The 22,477-nt window shown below is 41.0% G+C and overlaps 1 protein-coding gene across 3 annotated transcripts in view; it reads right to left on the reverse strand.

Annotated features, from left to right (window-relative positions):
- Positions 1 to 210: 210 nt before the first annotated feature.
- The window catches only part of dhx58 (DEXH (Asp-Glu-X-His) box polypeptide 58), a 32,162-nt gene continuing 9,895 nt past the window's right edge, over positions 211 to 22,477 (reverse strand). For all 3 annotated transcript variants that reach the window (XM_072561482.1, XM_072561483.1, XM_072561484.1), the window contains exons 5-13: positions 21,116 to 21,232; positions 18,035 to 18,161; positions 16,445 to 16,636; positions 14,643 to 14,896; positions 8,255 to 8,404; positions 7,293 to 7,454; positions 6,119 to 6,309; positions 2,526 to 2,619; positions 211 to 1,309 (exon numbers count right to left, since the gene is read on the reverse strand). In XM_072561482.1, the coding sequence (XP_072417583.1) occupies positions 1,118 to 1,309; positions 2,526 to 2,619; positions 6,119 to 6,309; positions 7,293 to 7,454; positions 8,255 to 8,404; positions 14,643 to 14,896; positions 16,445 to 16,636; positions 18,035 to 18,161; positions 21,116 to 21,232 (1,479 nt within the window). In that variant the 3' untranslated portion in view covers positions 211 to 1,117. The remainder of the gene's footprint in view (positions 1,310 to 2,525; positions 2,620 to 6,118; positions 6,310 to 7,292; positions 7,455 to 8,254; positions 8,405 to 14,642; positions 14,897 to 16,444; positions 16,637 to 18,034; positions 18,162 to 21,115; positions 21,233 to 22,477) is intronic.

Raw genomic sequence — 22,477 nt, forward strand, 5'->3', positions numbered from 1 at the left:
AAACGGGTCTGGGTGGGTTACTTTTTGGAGGGTTCGTGTGGATTTGTTGGGCTGAAGGGCCTGTTTCCACACTGTAGCGAATCTAATCTAAACTGCAATAAGGTTTTAACATTTCACCCAATTTGCTTTTGGCAGGCAGTGTCATGAACTTGTGAAGGTGGTTCCTTAAAACGGGGAAGGAAGATCAAGCAAAGGATAGTGTCTGTTGATCATTCATTTGTTGATTTTATTATTGGTCGTTACATTTTATAAACTTGAACATTAGTAGACTTGGTTTAGCAAGAAGATAAATTCAGCACACATATGAAAAGTGGAAAGATATCTGACATTAACCACAGTTGCACAGATAACAAAAAAGCTTTCCACTTGAAATCTAATTCCGCAAAATAATAATTTGAAATTTATTCAGATTGACTGGTAGCCTGTGCTATTGAATGATAAGTACTCAAACATGCTATTTTGTGTAAACAGTTCAGTATTAATCAAGTGCATAACCCTACAGTAATATATTAAATTCCCCGAGATTTCATTGTGATATCTTGACAATAGTGAAATTATCATGAGCACTGCAGTAACTTAATTGTCTTGAAAATGACTTATGCTTTTTTTTTAAGAAACAGAAGAAAAAAACACTTATATTTAGCCACTATTTCAAGAATTCATCAATTGCCATTAGCCCCACATAACAGAAACAGCAACTTAATTCTTAAAGAATACATCTCACTCTTTTCCTTAAATAGGTAAGAAACTAAATATTTTAGGATTTATACAATAATAAACGTGATTATTTTCATTTTTGTCATTACCACAAGCTGGAGGATGCAAATTCAGTCCAGTAACACCCCGTCAGTGGCTGAGTACAGGTTTCCCCACCTATACAAAAGTAGAGTGTTCCTGTGAAACCTTTCATAAACCGAAATGGCGTAAAACGAAGAAGCATTAATTTATATGGGAAAACTTTTGCTTTTTTTCGTAAAAGTGGAAATCCTTTTCAGATTTCTTTTGGTTAGCGAAAACAGGTAGATCTTTCATAAAAGCAAAGTGGCTTAAAGCGAACTTTCGAAAATTGGGGATACCTGTACATCGGTATTTCATAAACGTTTAGCCAGTTTCAGTTTTATAAGAAATCTGCAAGGAGATCTGGAATGCTTTTTGAACAAAATTCTACGTAGTTGAACTCTTCCATCTGGCACGGGACACCTTTCCATTGCTTGAAGGTTTTTTTCATAGTCGGCAATTCAACCACAAAATTCTTAATGTTTAAACTGGGCACAGAGACAGACTTGTAGATCATCTCCATCCCCCAGGCCTGTGTGGAGAAAGATTGTACAGAGGTGCTTGAAAAGAATTTCAAAGTAGACTTCACTCAGGTGCAGCAATGACCAATTACCAGAGAGTATCAGGCTTTTGAGAGCCATGCAACTGATTTTCAAATCATAGCATAGTTTCAGCACAGAAAGAGATCATTTGACCCACTACACCTGTCCCGGCACTTTGAGAGTTGTGAGTGCCTAACAAGTATTCATGCATGCATTTTAAGTTAACCATCCAGAATCCGACTTGGTATTTTGTTGGACTTCAGTTTCCTCTTATTTTAAAAACATTAATTGAAAGGAAATCACATAGCAGACGTTTACCCATATTTTTGAAGATAGGTCAAGAGGCTAGAAATATGGCGAAGTCCTGTCAGAAGGTATCAAGAAAGAAGTCTGCATGGCCCAGTCATGAGGTGATGTTAACAAAGGCGGGAAAGAGTCCTTTAGGGAATAAAACTACTATCCTTAACTGTTATGACCTGTAACCACAGACACATAGTGATGTGGTTGACTCTTAAGTGTCCTCTGGTCAATTAAGGATGGGCAATAAATGCTGACATAGCCAGTGACGCCTACATCCCATGAATGAATTTTTTAAAACTGCCGTGGCAGAAGGAGAAAGAATGGCGCCTCCATGTTTTGGGCCTTGTCAAAAAGGCCAATGTGTGTGAGGAAGATGTGACAGAGTCAGGTTGGTGGGCTGTGGGGGATCAGAGAGGGCAATCCTGCAGTGGTGGTATTGAAGCTGGGTTGGGGCGAGGGTGCTTTTTAGGCTGTGGGGCCTTCAGAAGGGAGGTTCCTCAGGAAAATGTCATTAGATGATGCTGGAAGCTGACCACACAAATAGCAAACATTTTAGTTGCTTAAGGTGAGGCCCCAACGGCCAGTGTGATACTGAGTTAAAATGACTAAGAAGGCCAATGGTTGATTCCACACAGTCTCAGGTAAGTCAAACTATTAGCAATCATAAAATACTTCTCTTTTCATGCATTCTGTTTATCTCTAAGTATCTGCAAAGAAAAATTACTTCTGGTAAAACTACACAGAACCTTCAACTACGGATTGCACAAACCACTCATTCTGAATCATTCTCATTCTCTGTTTTCCATGGAGCCTGATTTTAATTTTGTGAAAGCAGGTATCCAATTTATTCCTGTACTACCAATGACTGCTCGGTCTTTATGAAGAGTTGCCTTGTTTTTTACATACCTGACCACACTTGCGGCAGCTCACTGTCCCACCAGGTTCCCAGTCCTCAAATTTTCTTGGAAGATTTATTTTTCCACTTACTCTGTAGTAAATTCTGCAAAAACAAAAGAAGCAACGGTGAGCATAACAAACGTTTATTTTTAATTGAAATATATTTTAATGCCGGCTTGCAAAAGGTTGCCGCAGTGATCGTGAGTGAATTTAAGCTTCATATAGATTGGATTGACTGGGGACTTTTCACCAAGAAACCTTTTGACATTTCATCTCTCTTGCCCTTCAGCGGATCACACACCTGCCCTTTTCAACTTCTTCCCACTCTCCCTCTACAGTTCACTTGCTCAAATCCTATTACGTTTTTACAGCAAGTGCGAGAGAAACTGGCAGCATCTGGGGAGAGAGAAACCAATTTGGTGTTGACTCAAAAGAATCTCCTGGCCTTGAATCTTTAATTCTGTTTCTCTCTTCATGGATGTTGTCACTTTCTGTCTTTATTTCAGATCTCCAGCATTTGCAATTTTTTTCTTTTGTCCAATTAGGTTTGTTATCACTGTGATGAGAGACATGCACTGATATTCAAACTCCACTACATATCCAGATACACTGTTAATTCAATTCAAGAATGGTTAATTTTGCTTCCTTATACTGCAATCCAAAAAAAAAGGAACATTGACAAGTCTTCTTTAATAAAGGTCAAATCTATCTGTGAATAAAATTTACTCTTAAAGCCAGTGGCAACTGATGATTGGCACCTAAATCATGATCTGGAATTAATGACACACACACGTGCGCGCACACACACACACACACGCACACACGCGCACACACGCGCGCACACACGCGCACACACACACAAGTTTCTGCAGAGATGATGGCTTTTTAAAAAAATAACAAAAGAGTGAATTCCTGGAGATGAAGTTAAATTGCTGACGACTGTGGATTGATGAACACAGTATGTGGTGGACGGCAGTTATAGGAAGGGGCGAAAGTCTCAGATACAGTTACATAGTGATTTTACAATCATCTGGGACTTTCCATGACTCCAGTGATTTTTGAAAGATCGCAACCAACGCCTCCACTATTTCTTCAGCCACCTCCCTCAGAACTCTAGGATGTAGCCCATCCGGGCCAGAAGACTTATCAATTTTTAGAGCTTTTAGCCTATCAAGTACTTTCTCCTTTGTAATGGCCACCATATTCAACTCTGCCCCTTGACTCTCCTTAATTGTTGGGATAGTACTCATGTCTTCCACTGTAAAGACTGACACAAAGTATTAAGTTCTTCAGCCATTTCCTTATCTCCCATCACTAGCCTTCCTGCATTAATTTGGTGCGGCCCAATCTCTACTTTTGCTTCTCATTTGTTTCTTATGTATTGAAAGAAACTTTATTATCATTTCTAATATTACTGGCTACCTTACCTACATATTTGATCCTCTCCATCCTTATTTCTTTCTTTATTATCCTCTGTTTGTTTTTGTAGTCTTCCCAATCTTCCGATTTCCTAGTGCTCTTGGCCACTTTAAAGGCTCTCTCTTTTTCTGTGATACATTTCCTGAGTTCCTCTGTCAGCCATTGTTTTCTAATCCCCACCCCGGGTAATCTTTCTTTTTTTTGGGATGTACCTCTGTACTGTGTCCACAATTACACCCAGAAACCCCTGCCACCGTTGGACTATAAGTTCCCAAGGATTTTGTCTAAGAATAGGACTTCCCAAGAGACTGCAGCTTCTGGGGTCTCTTTCCTATTCACTGCTTCTGGGAATGTCAGGTTTTATTTTCCTCAGTAATTGTAGCAATAGACCCCATTTTGTACCATCTTGAAAACTATGCTTCTTTGCTGGTTCAAAGTCATTAGACTTGCAGAAAAAAAATGTAGGTATCTTATTGCACACATTAAATTTTTGACTTCAAAAATTAGCAAGTGAATCTTATCCCACAGATTGCTGAACATAATTCTAAGAAATGCATGATGTTGCTCAATTGAAAAAACATTCAAATGATTCATTCTCTTCCAGCTTACTCTACATAGTTCTTAAAATTAACTATGCATTCTCAACACATTTCTCAGCTTACTTCTCAGTTCTGACAGAAGTACTGGAAGCTTACCTCTTTTTCCCTCTCCATAGCTGCTGCCTGACCTGCTGAGTACTTCCAACATTTCCTGTTTTTATTCTGAAGGACATTTGCCAGTTTGGCACAATGCCTACACAAAAGTCAGCTCTTTGGTTAAGAAGGGCATCATGACCAAAGGAGTTATCAGATTATAATCTTTCTTTGTAAAATAAAACAAATTTACTTTAACCAAACTCATGAGGCTAAAAGAAAAGGCTGCTATAAATCATCTAACTGTACAGTTACTACCTGTAAGTGGACTGCAGACAAACGTTAGCTGAAAATACCAGTAGTCTGCAAACAAGTATTGGAGGTGTGAGGATTGTAGCTTCAGAGAGAAACAGAAGACAGGAGCCAGTGCTTTAAGGGAATGCAGTATTTTGACTTCTTTACATCATAGAACCCTTCATGCCTCAAAAGTAACAGAACTATATTGGTCTTTTGAACCTGGATAAGAACAGCCCATGTGCAGAGCTCCAAAAAGAGGAAAGTTTCCACCAAGAGGCAAAATCGAGATTCTATTGTGAAATAACCAGCAAGAAAACTCCTCTCTAGGCAGCAAGAGGGTGAAGAAGAGGATGAAAGGAGAGAGGATTTTCAAAACAGCTGTGAGCTCTAAAGTGACTGATGAATAAAAGGGGCACACCTGGAAAATCAGAATCCAGGGATCTCCTCTCTCTTTCTCCCCTACAAAGAGCCTACCTTTATAAGAAAACACAACCGATTCAACTACAGTAGTCTTTGGCCCTGCTGGATCTGACTTCAAGATCTTCATTTTAGCAACAAGGGACTTATGGGCGGCACGGTGGCACAGTGGTTAGCACTGCTGCCTCACAGCGCCAGCGATCCGGGTTCAATTCCCACCTCAGGCGACTAACTGTGTGGAGTTTGCACGTTCTCCCCGTGTCTGCGTGGATTTCCTCCGGGTGCTCCGGTTTCCTCCCACACTCCAAAGATGTGCAGGCCAGGTGAATTGGCCATGCTAAATTGCCCATAGTGTTAGGTTAGGGGTATGCGTGGGTGGCGGGTCGGTGTGGACTTGTTGGGCCGAAGGGCCTGTTTCCACACTGTAAGTAATCTAATCTAATCAAACAACAGGTCCCAATGACAAACCACACAGCCTCTTTGCTTATTGTTCGTTTCTTTTTGTCTCAGTTATCTTTGTTTTCACCTTGATGTCTTGTTAATAATACTTTCTCTTTCTCCTTAATTAATCTTCAGTAATAATTTGTAATAAACTAAACTTTAAACTGTTTAAACTGAAGATTGCTCATCTAAATTGTTATAAACTAAAAGGTGACAACATGTGTTATATTAATTTACAGTTCGCTGACAATGTGGTGGGCATGCCAGGTGGTTATGACAGAGGTTGGAAATAAGGGGAGAAGAGACAAATGTAAGGCTCCATTCAATGTGAAGGCACACCAAGTGTGGCTGCGATGTTGGGGCTAAAACTTAAGCAATGGAAAGATGAGCACTTACTTGAAGTTTGGATTGACATTGACGTGGTGCATGCCCTCAATGACTTGAATATCACTGCCATGGCACACAGCCTCATTGCAGTTCCGGCAAAAAAACCTGACATCTTTCGGATCATTTTCCATTCTTACAGCATGATGCTTCTGTTCTTTCACTTTCCGGCTGAATATGCTTTCCAGTTGGAGCTCTCGAATCTACAGGAGAGAAATCACTTCAGGTTAAATTTGATCTCCTAACTAGATGGTCAACCCTTTCCTGTCACAGTACTTGCTAGAATTACAAAGGATTTCAGAGGCTATATGATTTAGAAATAGTCCATTCAGCCCAACTAGGCTATGCTAGTTGTTTTACTCTGCTCAGGTATCCACTCGTCTTTTCTCATCTAAATCTTCTGATGTGCTTTCTTTTGTTATTGCTAAATGACATACATTGAATAATATGTATCATTTTATTGAAAAGCTCATACAGACTTATTCAACAGGTCAGACCATAACTTGCAGTTACAGGCGAGGTGATGGCCTAGTGGCATTATTGATTGATAATTAATCCAGACACCCAGGTAACGGTCTGGGGACCCAGGTTCAAATCCTGCCAAGACAGATGGTGGAATTTGAATTCAATGAAAATTCAGGAGTAAAGAGTTCAATGATGACCATGAATCGATTGTCGGAAAACCCCATCTGATTCACAAATGTCCTTTAGGGAGGGAAGCTGCCATCCTTACATGGTCTGGCCTATATGTGACTCCAGATCCACAGCAATGTGGTTTACTCTTAATTACCCTCTGGCAATTAGGGATGGGGAATAAACATTGGCCTAGCTGGTGATGCCCACACTCCATGAGTGAATGCACCCTCTTCCTGCGTGCTAGGCTACTTGCCAAACTCTGCATGATAGTTTGTCAGGTGATTTGCATCCTGATCCTTGGTCAATTGGCTTATCTAGATCTTAAAACAACATCGCTCTCAAAACAGTGATATACCAAAATCATTTACCCCCTGCTTAGGGTCTACCTCTCCCCTTTGTAAAGCTTCTCTTGCTCCAGATAATTTATGTAAATTGTACCTGCTGGACAGTACAGAATTGCCAAGAGTCCAAAACCATAGCGAGTACATATACACTATTACAATGTGGCAAAACAGCACAACATTTGTGCAAAACTTTTCATGTTTCTTACTTTTATGCAATATTCCTTTTCTGGCATTTTTTGCACAGCCTCTATTGCATGTTTCATAAGACCCTCACGAAACTCGTTCGTAAACTCCCGGGTTAACTCCTTTCCGTCTTTTTTAGCAACCACTGAATACATGCTGTTCTCAGCTCTAGCTCGTCCTCTGGCCTGGGAGAAGAAGGAAAAATGCAACAATAAACTAATGGGAATGTACAGCAAGTGGTTCAAGATAGTTCCTCTCATTAATCCATTTGACAAAGAAGAATGGGGTAATATCCCTTCATATATTACTCTCATCTAACAACAACTGTAGACATAGAATGCATTCCAATTCACTCATACATTTCTGATCGTTGCTGAATCAATTGTCCACTAGGTGGCAGTCTAGTCCATATACTGATGTTGCTTAACTGGTTCATTCGATCTTTAACCTGTAATTATTCTTTGAGTTGTGCACCAAAAAAAAATGCACCACTGCTTCCCATCATGATTTTAAGTATTTGAATCATGGCTTGTCTTACATGTCCAATGAAAATATATTTAACTTCCTCTTCAGGTGTTTCAATCACCTCAAGCCACCGAAGAGGAATTTGTTGGAGTGTTACCCCTTACCCCCCTCCATTTTTTCCCAGTTTCCTTTGCAGGCCTGATGGATCAAATGGTCATGACCTGCTCATTAATCTTGTAGGATCACATCTGCCATAGCCATATCTAGTAAATAAATAAAACATTAAAGGTGGGTACAATAGCAACATTTAAGAGGCATCTTGACAAATGTATGAATAGGCAGGGAATAGAGGGATATGGACAGAATAGAGCCAAAAGGTTTCAGATTAGAAAGTCATCATGTGTTGGCACAGTCTTGGTGGGCCAAAGGGCTGCTCCCGTGCTGCACTGTTCTTTGTTCTCTATTTTTTTTAACTGGTGCTGATTAAGCACAGCATTCTGCATACCAGCAATTGATTTACCTGAACCATAGCAATCTCGTTGTTGATCAGACCATAGCGGATGACGATGTTGCATTCCTTTATATCCAGGCCTTCTTCCGCAACACTGGTGGCAACTAGAAGGTTAATGATGCCATCTCGGAATTTCCTAATGACCTCATTTTGCTGTTGCTGTAATGTTGCAAACACACAGGAAACATTAAACACTGAATTTTATGCTTACTGATGAGCTTGTCTGGATGCATTACAACAAGGTCTAAATAAACCAGGCGAGATATCAGCAAGTTAGACTGACAGGGAAGCGCACTAAACACTGCAATTTTTTTGTGATTATCCCAGTTCTAATGAATGGTTATCCCTGAAGACATGCATGGAACATTGTAAGATCTGAGCATCTCTGTTGGGGATGTGAAAATAAAGCTGCAGAAGTTTAGTGGCTGCTGGCTATGAATCTACAAGCAAATATGTTACGTAGTAACCTAGGATTTAGGAGCAGGAGTAGGCCATTTGGCCCTTCAAGCTAGCTGTGCTATTCAATAAGATGGTGGCTGATCCGGTTGCAGCCTCAGCTCCACTTTACAGACCGCAAAGCTGAACGAACGGTTACACGGCAGAATTCTTTATGTAAATTTCATTTTAGAAATTAAAGAACAGAAACCATTGTGGCAACCCTTTTTGGAATGTACAAAGTTGATTTGGCGGAGGTTTGAGCAATTTGAAAGATTGCTCGCTGTACACACTATATTCAGTCTAACATTGTTAGTCAGCACAGTCGGTAATTTGAAAGGAAAACAATGCCGAAGACCAATTTGAAATAAGGGCCAATTTCAATTGCAACATAGAGGACTGGTGTAATTAGGAATGAAGGTTATGCATTTGGCTGAGAATAAACACAATAGGAGATGATGATAAAGTTAAAGCTTGCTTCATCATGATCAGGTCAGATTCTCTTGAGACAGTAGTAAATAATTTTTGTCCGACAGACCACAGCACAATGGGATTTGCTAAAATTAATTCCGTTTTGGGTTCATATGATGGTGTGACTGACTGCAGTGAGAATTGTATTCCCTCAAAGGAAGCAGTTGCGAGGTGAGGTTGAGTTTGGCACTAACTTGGAAATCAACCTGAAAGGCATGTTCACAGGAGATTGAAACAACAATAAAATTCAGGCCGAGAGTTTGAACAAAAGCAATAAGCTGGCATGGAAGGAGACCTGTGATGAAGCTATCACCATGGAGATAGCTGAAAATTGCAAGGGGGCAACTTCATTTAAGAGAGGGCTTGTTGAAAGCTCACAAACAGTAAGCTTTGCATGGTCAGAAAGATCACGTCCAGAGCGAGGCACAGCCTGGGTGAGTATACAGTTCAGGAGGTTTTGGTGAGAATTTGGTGCAGCGGGAAAGAGGTGCTTTTTGCTCACTTTTGTTTTGGTTCATAGCTTGGAAGGTTTGTTTAACCGGAGACGTAAACGCCCAGGATCAAGAGTCCTGCACAAAAGAGTGGCATCACAGGTAAACTGTAAATTCATTGATTCATAATAGCTACTAATTTGACTATCTGTTATAGATTACTTTCAAGTTGAAGGTAAATTGGGAAAATATTTACAGGTTACTAACTAAAAGACCAGTACAAACGTTTAAAAATCAAATTAAGAAATATGTAAATAAAATGGAGATACCAGGCCAGGTGATGTGTTTCACCTGTATAATGTGAGAGCTGGTGAACTCCATAGTGGTTCATAGTGACCATATCTGTAGCAAGTGTTGGTTGCTTCAGGAACTGGGCTCAGATTTGATGAGGTGAAGTCTAAACTTCGAATGTTGTGACACATTGGGAGGGGACATTACCTGGATGCTTTGTTTCAGGAGGCAGTCACAACCCTTAGATTAACTACTTGGAATTCAGTCAGTGGTCAGCGACAGGAGGCTGTGACTATGAGTGAGGCAGGTGGGGGGATCCAGGCAGTAGTGCTGAAGGAGCCTCAGCCATTGAGCTACTCTAACACGTCTGAGATCTTCGCTCCCTGTGTGGATGAGAGCAGGGGGTGTGGGGATGCTGAAGAAACTGATCATAGCACTATGTATAGGCAGCCATTCAAAATGGGGGTGAAAAGAGAAATGTAGTTGTAAGTGGGGATAGTATAGTCAGGAGAATAGCCACTGTTCTCTGTGGGTAGGATCAAGAGTCCCAAAGGCTGTATTGCCTGCCTGGTGCCTGCATTCAGGATATCTCCTCTGGACTACAGAGAAGCCTCAAGTGGGAGAAGCAAGTTTCAGTTGTTGTAGCCCATGTAGGTACCAACATTGTAGGCAGAAAGAGGAAAGAGATTCAGCTGAGGGAACATGAGTAAATAAGGGTCAAATTTAAAAGCAGAACCAAAAAAGGATAATAATCTCTGAATTACTACCAGATTCCCCAGTAAATTGGCACTGGGTCAACAAGACTAAACAAGTAAAAGCATGGCTCAAGGATTGGTGCTGGAGAAACGGGTTTGAAATCAGGGGACACTGGCCCCAGTACTGAGGAAGGAGGGAGCTGTTCTGATTGATCAGACTCCACCTGAATCATACTGGGACCAGAGTCCTGGTGTTGAATAACTCGGGCCAGGACAGGGCTTTAAATTAAATAGCATTGGTGGCGGAGGGAAAAGAGTTTGAGGGGCTTCAGTTGCATGGAAAATTACTGAAAAAGTTAATGGGGGGTTGGGGGGTGGGGGGTGGGTGGGCTCAGCCAAAGATATTAAAATTTCCAGAACAAGAAGTATGATAGAGCATGGAAAGGTCAGCGGTTAAGGGATAACTATGAGAAGGGGGGCAGTCAATGCAGGATTAAGGGTGTTGTACTTAAATGCACGCAGTCTACAGAAACAAGGTAAATGAGCTTGTAGTGCAGACTGAGATTGATGGGTTCTGTGTTGTGGGATCATAGAGGCATAACTGCAAGGGGATCAGGGCTGGGATCGAAATTTTGGAGGAGACACTCCCATTGAAAGGATAGGCAGATAGGCAGAGGAGGTGGGATTGCTTTGTTGGTAAGAAATGAAATTAAATTGATAATATGAAGTGATACTGGAGTTGGAAGGTATAGAACCTGTGTGGATAGAGTTGAGGAACCACAAAGCCTGAGGGGAGATTTGAACAGGCCTTCTAGCAGTAGTCAGAATGTGGGCAAGAAAATAAATCAGGAACTAGAATTGGGCCAAAGGGCCTGTTTCCACACTGTAAGTAATCTAATCTAATCGAATCTCAAAAAACAGGCATATAAGAAAGGCACTATTATAACTATCATGGGGGATTTCAATATGCGGGTGCAATGGGAAAATCAGGTTGGTAGTGGATCTCAAGAAAAGGAATTCATGGAATGTCTACGAGATACTTTATCGGAGCAATTTGTGATGGATCCCTCTAGGGAACAAGCAATTCTGGATTTAGCGATGTGTAATGAGGCAGAATTTTAGATTAGATTAGTACAGAAACAGGCCATTCGGCCCAACAAGTCCACATCAACTCTCCGAAGAGTAACTCAGCCAGATCCATTCCCCTACCCTATACTTACCTCTGACTAATGCACCTAGCACTATGGGCAATTTAGCATGGCCCATTCACCTGACCTGCACATCATTGATTGTGGGAAGAAACTGGAGCACCCGGAGGAAACCCACACAGAAACGGGGAGAATGTGCAAACTCCACACAGAGAGTCACCCAAGATGGGAATTGAACCCGGGTCCCTGGCGCTGTGAGGCAGCAGTGCTAACCACTGAGCCACTGTGCCACCCACTTGTTGAGGGAACTTAAGGTGAAGGAATCCCTACAGGGCAGTGATCAGCATGTTTGATAAAGGATGATGATGGTGTAATGGTGATGTCACTGGGTCAGTAAGCCAGAAGTCTAGCTTAATACCCTGGGGTCATGGGTTCAAAGGTGATAGATAGCAAGATGTCCTATGGGGGAAGGAAATCTGCCAGCTTTACCTGATCTGCTCCACAAATCATAGCATCACAGAATCACAGTGTGGAAACAGGCCCTTTGGCCCAACACGTCCACACTGAACCTCTGAAGAGTAACCCAACCAAACCCATTTCCCTACCCTATAACTCTACATTTATCCCTGACTAATGCACCATACCTACACATCCCTGAATACTATGGGCAATTCACCTAACCTGCACATCTTTGGATTGTGGGAGGAAACCAAAGCACCCAAAGGAAACTCACGCAGACACAGGGAGAATGTGCAAACTCCATACAGACAGTCGCCCAAGGCTGGATTTGAACCCGGTACCTGACGCTGTGAGGCAGCATTGCTAATCACTGATTTCAGTCCTAAAGCAACTCATATCTGCCCTTGGAAATCGCCAGAATTTTGGGAGAGGCAAACAAATTCTGACCTTGCCAGCAATATCTCATAAAAGAATAAAGTGTGAGAGGAGAAGAATCTCCTAAATTGATCCTTTTGTCAAAACTATTTGAAGCAATCACGACCTTATTGTGGTACAGTTCCCATTTTGTGTACTGCATCATTTGCAGGGTGTGCTTTTTATAACAAGAACTTTTTCCCACATTTTCAACACTAATTATGCAAGAGGGAGTTGATTGCAGTGCAGTGATAATTTCATTTAACAGTTTCACTGCAGCAGCTGCCGATTAATCTAAAGGATGCATGCATTCTGATTGTAGGGTTGGTGACATCACCTCATTGATGTCCAGGATGCCTTGCTTTTCTATGATGAGCCATGAGATTAATGTATGCAGCCACAGGGCTCCAATCAACAAGAAAGGTTCAACAGAGCTTTCCAAGCCATTTTGACAAAACCTGCCAAATACAAAACCTCCACCAACCAGGAAGACAACAGCACCCCCTCTGACAAATTCCCCTCAACATTCTGACTTTGAACTATATCACCACTGCTTCAGTGCCACTGAGTTTCAGATCTTGGAACACCCCTCCTAACAGCATTGACTGCAGCGGTTCAAGAAGGCAGCTCAATGCCGACCATTACAAAGGCAATTAGAGACAGGCAATAAATATTGACCTTGACACTGATGTCCATGTCTCATGAATAAATTTTTTAAAAACTCAATAAATCTTTTGGTCCAGTGGATAAAGCAAAGCATAGAATGGGAACAATTCATAAATACCAAGAAAAGATCCAGTCTAATTTCACAGCTTAAATCAAATTAGGTAGCAGCAAGGTAACTAGCCTCCCATATGTCTTGTAGCTTCTTACTATTCACATCTATAGCTTTCATCAGTTTCCATACTAACAATTTCCCAAAACATGTCACTACTACCCTCCAACCAGGGTGTAGTTTGAGGAGCACATCACTGCATCAACCATACCTGACCAGGAGATCTCCTATAAAGCACCATTTGCCACAGGTATATCAGAAGCATGTACAGGTTAATAATCAACCTATTTGGCCAAGTTAAAAACACATCTTCCACGATCATCAAGTGTGAATTGAACCCACAGCTTGTGTCACATGACCACCAGAAAGAAGACTTCCCTACGTGCCTGATATGATGTGAGCTAATAGTGCATGTTCAATTCCTGAAGTGGCTGAAGTTACCATCACGGTCCCACCTTTGCAACCTCTCCCACCAGTTTGTTGGTCAGTTCTCATTGTTTTTCAAAAGGTGTTTGAAAATTTCCAAAGCAGAGAATTCTCACCATCAATGGGAATCACCTCACAAATCAGTTATCTCCCATAGAGGCCAGAAAAAGAATAAAGCTTACCACAGAGAAGCAATAACCTGGAATCTTTAGGTCTCTTGCTGAAGTTTATTTTAAACTGTTGCTTGTAAGAACCAAGGAAAAGCAGTATGGAACAACTCCATGTGCTGCTTAAATGACCCCAGCCACACTGTTTAGTTGACAATGGACAACATTAAAGTCTTATGAGCATGTGAGGTAATGAACAGCCAGAAGGGGAAAGGGAAGAAATGCACTATAGAAACAGTTTTAACACATGGTCACCTACTCCCAAAGGATTGAAGTGATAGTTATCTGTTGTATGCATCGATCTATTCGGGGGTTGGTTAGCTGGGTTGGCTGGTTTGTGTTAGAGTAACACCAATAGTGTGGGTTCAATTCCTGTACCAGCTGAGGTCACAGTGAAGGCCTTGCCTTCTTAACCTCACCCCTCATCTGAGGTGTGGTGACCCTCAGGTTAAACTCACCACCAGTCATCTCTCTGTCTCTAATGTAAGTGTAGGACTATGGCTACTTTACCCTTGACTGTGTGCAAACTGGATTGTCTACATTACTGACTGCTTCCCTATTGCTTGAACCTTTCTAGGAATAGCATTGCTTGCCACGTTTAGGGTCAGTAATAATCTCAACAAGTTGCATTAAAAAATGGTCATAGCAATTAGAATAACATATTCAGTGCATTGCTCCAGCTCACCTGAGTCATATGCTTTGTCTGGCTGTTCACACCAGCCCCTGTTAGACATTCTGCCTTGATGCCAGCTTTCTGTAACTTGTCACTACTCTTGATCCAGCCCAGCATGGCATGCGTGCTCTGCCGGGTTTTTGTGAAGATAATCCCTCGGGAGTTTGAGTCCTTGAACCTTTCCAGGAGAATTTGCTCCAATTTGTTCAGCTTCGGATTTTCATACACTGGATTCAAGGCAAGTGAGTGCAACTCAGCTTTATAATCTAATGAGAAGAACAAAGAGTGAGTGGATGGGAAAATCATTGACAATCATTAATTAATGAATTGACCATTGAATTATCCATTCATTCTCCTATATTTTTATGAAATTACAACATAATAAAACTCTGGTATTTCTCGTATAAACAGATTAATTTATTTTCTCTTTCCTCTCATACCTCTCCTGAAGTGCAGGTCTTCTTGAAATATTGTTCATTCTGGTGTTTCTGCTAGTGAGTATGGCCAATCGTATTTGATAGCATCACTATCAAACCTTACTACTGACTGGATGTATATACACTTCCACCTTCATCAGTATCAATGCATGGTCGCAGCAGTATGTGCTATCTACTATGCAAGATACACTGCAACAATTTACTGCTTTGACAGTACCTTCTGAACTCCTGTCTGACAAGTGTAGAAAATGCATGGGAACACCATCACCTTCAGGTTCTTCTCCAAGCCACCCACCACCCTGAACAAGAACTAGATCACCGTCACTGGGCCAAATCTCCCTTCCTAACAGCACTGTGGAAGAATCAGCACCATTGGGACTGCAGCAGATATTTTTAAAAAGTATCTGCAGGTGTGGGTTGGCATCAGCAGTTATTGCATGTCCCTTATTGTCAAGGAGATAGAGCTGGCAAACAATGCTCTTGAACCACTGCAGTTAACGTGAAGGAGGGGGTATTGTGGTAATGCCACTCGACCAGTAACCCAGAGGCTCTGTAGATGGAGTATCCTACTGCCATGGTACCTTGTTACTGAATGGGGTCCCAATCAAGCAGGCAACATCTTTCTGGATGGTGCCAAGCTTCTGGAGTGTTATTATTGCCACATTCATCCAGGTAATATAGGATAATCCGTCAAACTCCTTACTTGTGCCTTATGGATAGTGGGCAGGCTTTGATGAGTTGCAAAGGTGAGTTACTCATCTCAGAATTCCTCATTTCTGACCAGTGTTTTTATGGTAGGTCCAGCTCAGATTTTAGACAATAACACGTAGGATGTTGATGGTGGAGGGTTTAGTGATGGTAATGCAATTGAATGTCAAGGCAAGATGGTTAGGTTCTCTCCAGTTGGAGATGGTCATTTCCTGGCACCTAAGTAACATAAATGTTATTTGCCACTTATCAGGCCAAGCCTTGATATTGTCCAGGTCTTGCTGTATTTGGACAGAAACTACATCACTATCTGAGGAGGCTTGAATGGTGTCGAACATTGTACAAACATTGACAAACATTCCTACTTTTGATCTTCTAGTGAAAGGAAAGTCATTGATGAAACAGATGAAGATGGTTGAACTTAGGACACTACCCTGAGAAATTACTCCACAGATGATAGAATCACAATCTCTACAATGTGGAAGCAGGCCATTCAGCCCATCGAGTCAACACTGACCCTCCAAACAGCATGCCACCCAGACATTCCCCATCCCTGTAACCCTGCATTTCCCATGGCCAATCCATCTAATCTGCACTCCTTTGGACTGTGGGAAGAAACTGGAGCATTGGGAGGAAACCCATGCAGACCCAAGGAGAAAGAACCCTTACCATTAAATACTTTGAGGAGGAACCGATCTGTTTGATCAAGAGCATGTTTACTGAGCTCCTCAGTACTGTAGAATTGTGCCAGGTTCTCCAGGGCGTCAATCATGCGCACTGTGTCATTGATCAGAAGGGAATCATTATATTTCCGAAGATGGAGGGCACAGTTACGCATTTTTCTGTCGAACATAATGGCTCCTGGCAACATCCAAACACAAAATAGATGTTAGTCCTGTAAAATACTTACATGGACCTCGAGACATAATTATGCCCAAGATCAGATAAGTAGGTTGCATGCTGCTATGTGCCTAATTGTACAGATACAATGTCGCCTCTGTAAAGTGAATACTGGCCAGCTCATTACCATTAACTACAATTTTTCTAACAATCTTTAGTCTACTGTTTCTGGTTTTCTCTGGAATGCAGGGACATTTTATGAGCTCCCTAGCAGCCATGATCTTGTTGGTAGTAATCTGACTTCTCAGTCATGAGACTCAACATGCCTAAATCTCCTTATGAACATTATCAAGCCAACATCCTAGTCCCTAAACTAAGGGAGCACTAAACTACTGGAGGTGACATCTTCCAGATGACTTATTAAACCAAAGTCAGATTTGCCCTCTCATCTGAACTTACGAGATTCTACAGCGCTGTTCTGAAGAATATGAGTGCAGATGACTCCCGTGAACTGGCTAATATTCATCATAACAACATCACAGGAACAGATAATCTGGTCATTGTCACATGGCTATTTGTGGGAGTTTGACATTTTTCAATCAACCTTTTTAGAGATATTATTACACACTTCTGGAGCAAGTGGGACTTGAACACAGACCTCTTTATCCAGAGATAGTGGGTCTACCATTATACCACAAGAACCGTTATTAATGCACTGGGGATCCCCAATTTACAATGTCCAACTTATGTGTGCGACCTCGTACATGAGTTTAATTTTAAAGATCTGACACATGAACATTTCCTGTACTTACGAACAGCTCCTTTATATTGTCCTGTATCGTGTACTGACTTTTGTACAAATTGATTTGCGAATGGGATCCATTTGTAACCTGGGGGCTGCCGGCATAGATTTTTTTTTAAATCAACTATTCAGGTGTGTTAATGACACACCTCTGGAGCAGATCGGACTTGAACCAAGGTCTCCTGCCTGAGAGGTAGGAATACTATCACTACCCTAAAAGGGCCATTAAAACCAGGAATCGGTTCTTTTGTGGGAGATTAAGGTACACAAACTGGCTGTTGCATTTCCCACATCAAAGCAATAACTACTCTTTAATTAATTGGCTGTAAAGTGCTTTGGATTGTATGATGGTTATGAAGAGTGCTACATAAATACAATCTTTCTTTACCTGGCAGCTGATATGGTATTATTTAGTTGGAGCCCCATGTACCATTCCCTCTTTTTCTCAATGGTGTTGTGTTTAATGCTTTGATTTCTCAAGTAATTCTACACCATTGAGAGGTATAGCGTACCTCCATTTGGTGTGTTGCATTTCCTGATTTTTCTTATCTACGGAAACGATGTAAATTATGTACATAATGCTGCAAACGTGGTTGCAATATAAACCACTCCCTCACCTTCTTTCTCCAGCTCCACAACTGATTGTTCATAAATCTGTGACCCCAACTTCTCCGAAATTGAAGGCACATTGAAATAGGAGTGGATAGTTCTCATCATCATTTTAATTGTGTCCCCAAAGGGGTCCTGGATGATCGTGGGAAGAAAAAGTGAAAATTAAATTTAAAAATGCTGCAAGGAGCTGTTTAAAACAAAATTCCAAATTTGTGAGGAAAAACAATCTTTTTTCTTCATGCTTTTAAAATGTTAAAGTTTCAGGTTTTCAATATTTAATTTTGATTGAAAGGGAAGGAAGCTATATGGTAATGGCCTCAATGAAAATTCAGTGGTTCTACCGCTCATGTAATCTAGCTTATGAACTATACAATTGTACCATGTTAACCTCAAGCACAGTTGAAGTGACAATGGTACACAGTGAACAGTTCTGGCATTCATAGTATTAACTAATGAGATTACTGAAACAAAAACAGAAATTGCGACAGAAACTCAGCAGATCAGGCATATACGTGAGAAGAAAGCAAAGTTAATGCCTTGTCCAGCAGCTCTGAACAGTCTGAAAACACTGAAGGGTCACACGTTAACTCTGCTTTCTTCCTGCAGATGCAGAAATTCCTGCTGAGTTTCTCTAGCGATTTTTGTGTTTGTTTCAGTAATCTCATTACTTAACACTATGAATGAAAGGACTGTATACTGGTTCACTATGTACCGTTGTCACTTCAACTGTGCTTGAGGTTAACCTTACATAAGCTAGATTACATGAGCTACTGAACCACTGAATTTTCATTGAGGCCTTCCCTCTCAATCAAAATAAAATATTGAAACTCTGAAACTTTAACATTTCTCTAACATCTGCATTTTCTTTTTGTAGCTATTTACTAATTTGTTATCTGATGTGAGTGGACAGGAAAGGGTAGGTGCAGTAGAAGGAGGGAATGAGTTCAGCTCATTAAATTTTCAAACTCACACTACTTATTTGTGGTCATTCATGTTAGCTGTCCGGTTATAATCTCAGTGGGCAGAAAATGCGGTAGGGAATAAGGCAGTGTATACTAGGGAGTGACATGAGTTTATTACAGTGACACAGAAGTAGATCCGACTTGGAATCAGAGGTTGTAAAGGGTATCTTCCCCACTGGCTTCTGAACACACATTTGGGCACTGTCAGTCCAGGCTAGGACATCAGAACAATTAACAGCCACAACTGAGTGATTGCAGAGCTCATAAAAACAGCTGGAAAATGGAAACTTAAAATCACTGTGGTTTGGCTGAAGTCACATCCTGATGTTATGACCAAATGTACAATAAGAGCAGGGCAGAGAAGGCTCACACAAGGAGTTAGACATAGAATACCTAATGTCAGATCACAATTATCAGTGCTGAGAGTGTGGATGAGAGATTTGATAATAAAATTGGAATGTTACATAAAATTTTGTGCTTAAATCAATTTTTTCTTTACATGGAATTGTGTGATTAAATATAGACAATAGACAATAGGTGCAGGAGTAGGCCATTCTGCCCTTCGAGCCAGCACCACCATTCATTATGATCATGGCTGATCATCCTCAATCAGTATCCTGTTCCTGCCTTATCTCCATAACCTTTGATTCCACTATCCTTAAGAGCTCTATCCAACTCTTTCTTGAAAGTATCCAGAGACTGGGCCTCCACAGCCCTCTGGGGCAGAGCATTCCATACACCCACCACTCTCTGGGTGAAGAAGTTACTCCTCAATTCTGTTCTAAGTTGCCTACACCTTATTTTTAAACTGTGTCCTCTGGTTCGGGACTCACCCATCAGTGGAAACATGCTCCCTCCCTCCAGAGTCTCCCATCCTTTAATAATCTTATACGTCTCAATCAGATCCCATCGCAGCCTTCTAAACTCAAGCGTATACAAGCCCAGTCGCTCCAATCTTTTAGTGTAAGATAGTCCCGCCATTCCGGGAATTGACCTCGTGAACCTACGCTGCACTCCCTCAATAGCCAGAATGTCTTTCCTCAAAGTTGGAGGCCAAAACTGCGCACAATATTCCAGGTGCGGTCTCACCAGGGCCCTGTACAGATGCAGAAGGATCTCTTTGCTTCTATACTCAATTCCTCTTGTTATGAAGGCCAGCATGCTAATACCTTTCTTCACTGCCTGCTGTACCTACATGCTTGCTTTCATTGACTGATGTACAAGAACACCTAGATCTCGTTGTACTGCCCCTTTGCCTAACTTGACTCCATTTAGGTAGTAATCTGCCTTCCTGTTCTTGCCACCAAAGTGGATAACCATACATTTATCCACATTAAACTGCATCTGCCAAGCATCTGTCCACTCACCAACCTGTCCAGGTCACCCTGTATTCTTCTAACATCCTCCTCACATTTCACCCTGCCACCCAGCTTTATGTCATCAGCAAATTTGCTAATATTACTTCATCTATATCACTAATGTACATTGTAAAAGAATTGTCTGATTTCAGTTGGTTCAGTAGCTCAATCAGACCATCTAAGGAGAAGGCAAATTAAGCGGATGACACAACCTGTCCCAACGAGCGAGGAAGACTTGCCCAAACATTTGCTAGTATTAGTCACTGTTCTGGCCCTTTGCAGAAAACAGCAATAGAGAAGAACCACAGACGCTATAACCAGTTTCTTGGTGAGGGAGTGATACACTCAGTCTAAAGCCCTAAGGAATGGAGATGATTCCTACAAAGGTAGGTAGGGTAGCTAGTGGGTATGAGCTAATTCTACCAACTCTGACAGTGAAAAGCATAGGAACAAAGCTTTGAGAGTCTGGGATAATCAGTATGTGTAGAGGTAGGGGCTATTGCTGAGTTTTTGTATATATCTGAATGTGAATCGAAATTTATTCAGAAAGTTAGCCTGGAATAGCTTGCTGAAGAAGGTTTCTGTCAATATTTCTCTAAAAAAGAGTATCTGAGATTGAGAGTTTATCACAACACAGTCTGTTGTATACCATTTTGCTGTACTGCTCGGAAGTTGCATTGCTGCATGAATATTATCTTAAACATGCATGTGTCCCTATACTTATGGGTCTCCTAATTTAAAGCACGCAGAGGTTAAAATTTTCTACCTGCTTTCTTTCTTCCGTAATGTCATATGTTTTAACAGGCTGAGGGACGCTCTTTATTAGCTCTTCTACACAGTCCTTGGAAGATATTATCATAGTTGCATCCATATTGGCACAGATCTGTTACAAACAGAACATACATTGTGCATCAATAAATTAAGAAAGTATGTTAACATTGTGATTAATATTCAAATTAACTATGCTAAGCTCCAAATCGATTGCATTTTTTTCTCTTCTCTGTGTGTAAGTTGCTCTCCTCGATTCTCTCGGTGTTTGGCAAGTTGGGATTGCTGAGTGAGACCAACAATCAATAGTGTTTAGAATTCCAAATGAATTGAGTAAAGGCATACTGCATTCAAGTACTCCAAGGCATTGAATTGGGATATAAAAGTGCCAAAACCCAAATAAATCTTCCAGTTTTATTTCTATTGTGGATTTACTTTGAACCTGCATTTCAAAATCTGCCGAAAAGGCCAATTTTATTTATTGAGAAGTCAAGTGCAGCTTTCAAACCAGTGAAATTACTCTTGCAGTGCATGCTCACTCCACGTTCAGTCTCATTAACCTTTATTTCAAAGAGGTCGTTTTTTTTTTTAAAACTCTGCCCTGATGGGCTTTTGCTAATTATAACAATAACTCAAGTGAGACAGAACTTATTAAAGGTTTATTCAGCTTATAACTATTATTTGAACTGTGAGATTAGATGACAGCCTCTGAAATTAGTCTCGGCTACTCAGTTTAGGAAGAGAAAAATCCTCATTAACTTGGTTTAGTTTTATTTTTGAGCTGTGGTTTTTGCTCGTGACCGCATGCAGACAACATGCATTGTATCACTGTGAATTGAAAGATGATTCAGCATATAGGAATGTTTTTTACATTAGCATTTATAATAATTAGTGTGCAGTTTAATACTTAATAGGAACTGGCTGATGTCACTGTTAGAAAGTCAGCATTTCATGATTACAATTTTTCTTCCAGATGCTAAAGTGATAACTAATAGAATTGTTTCAGTTTACAACACAGGCATCCATGGTTTAGTAACTCTGGGCACCAGAGATCATTACAATAGGCCCTCAGGCAAATTTTTCCATTAATTTGCATATAATTCTGTTCACAAATGTCAACAGATCTGTGTGTTTTAGTTTAGGATTTATTTAGTGAGAAAGTGGCGATATCTTAAAATAGACATTCCAATCTTCTGAGCCAATGAAACAGAAACTGGACAAACCATCCAATAGGAAATATTAGCACAAAGAGATTGGTCTGGCTAAGCTCTTGGGAGATCAGCACTGGAGTGCTTCACTGAACCAATGGGCTTGGTTCAAGATCAGAAGCAATTCAGGGTCAGGGCAACGTGCTGAGGGA

The sequence above is a fragment of the Chiloscyllium punctatum genome, chromosome 42 (assembly GCF_047496795.1).
Source record: "Chiloscyllium punctatum isolate Juve2018m chromosome 42, sChiPun1.3, whole genome shotgun sequence".
NCBI classification, from domain to species: Eukaryota; Metazoa; Chordata; class Chondrichthyes; order Orectolobiformes; family Hemiscylliidae; genus Chiloscyllium; species Chiloscyllium punctatum.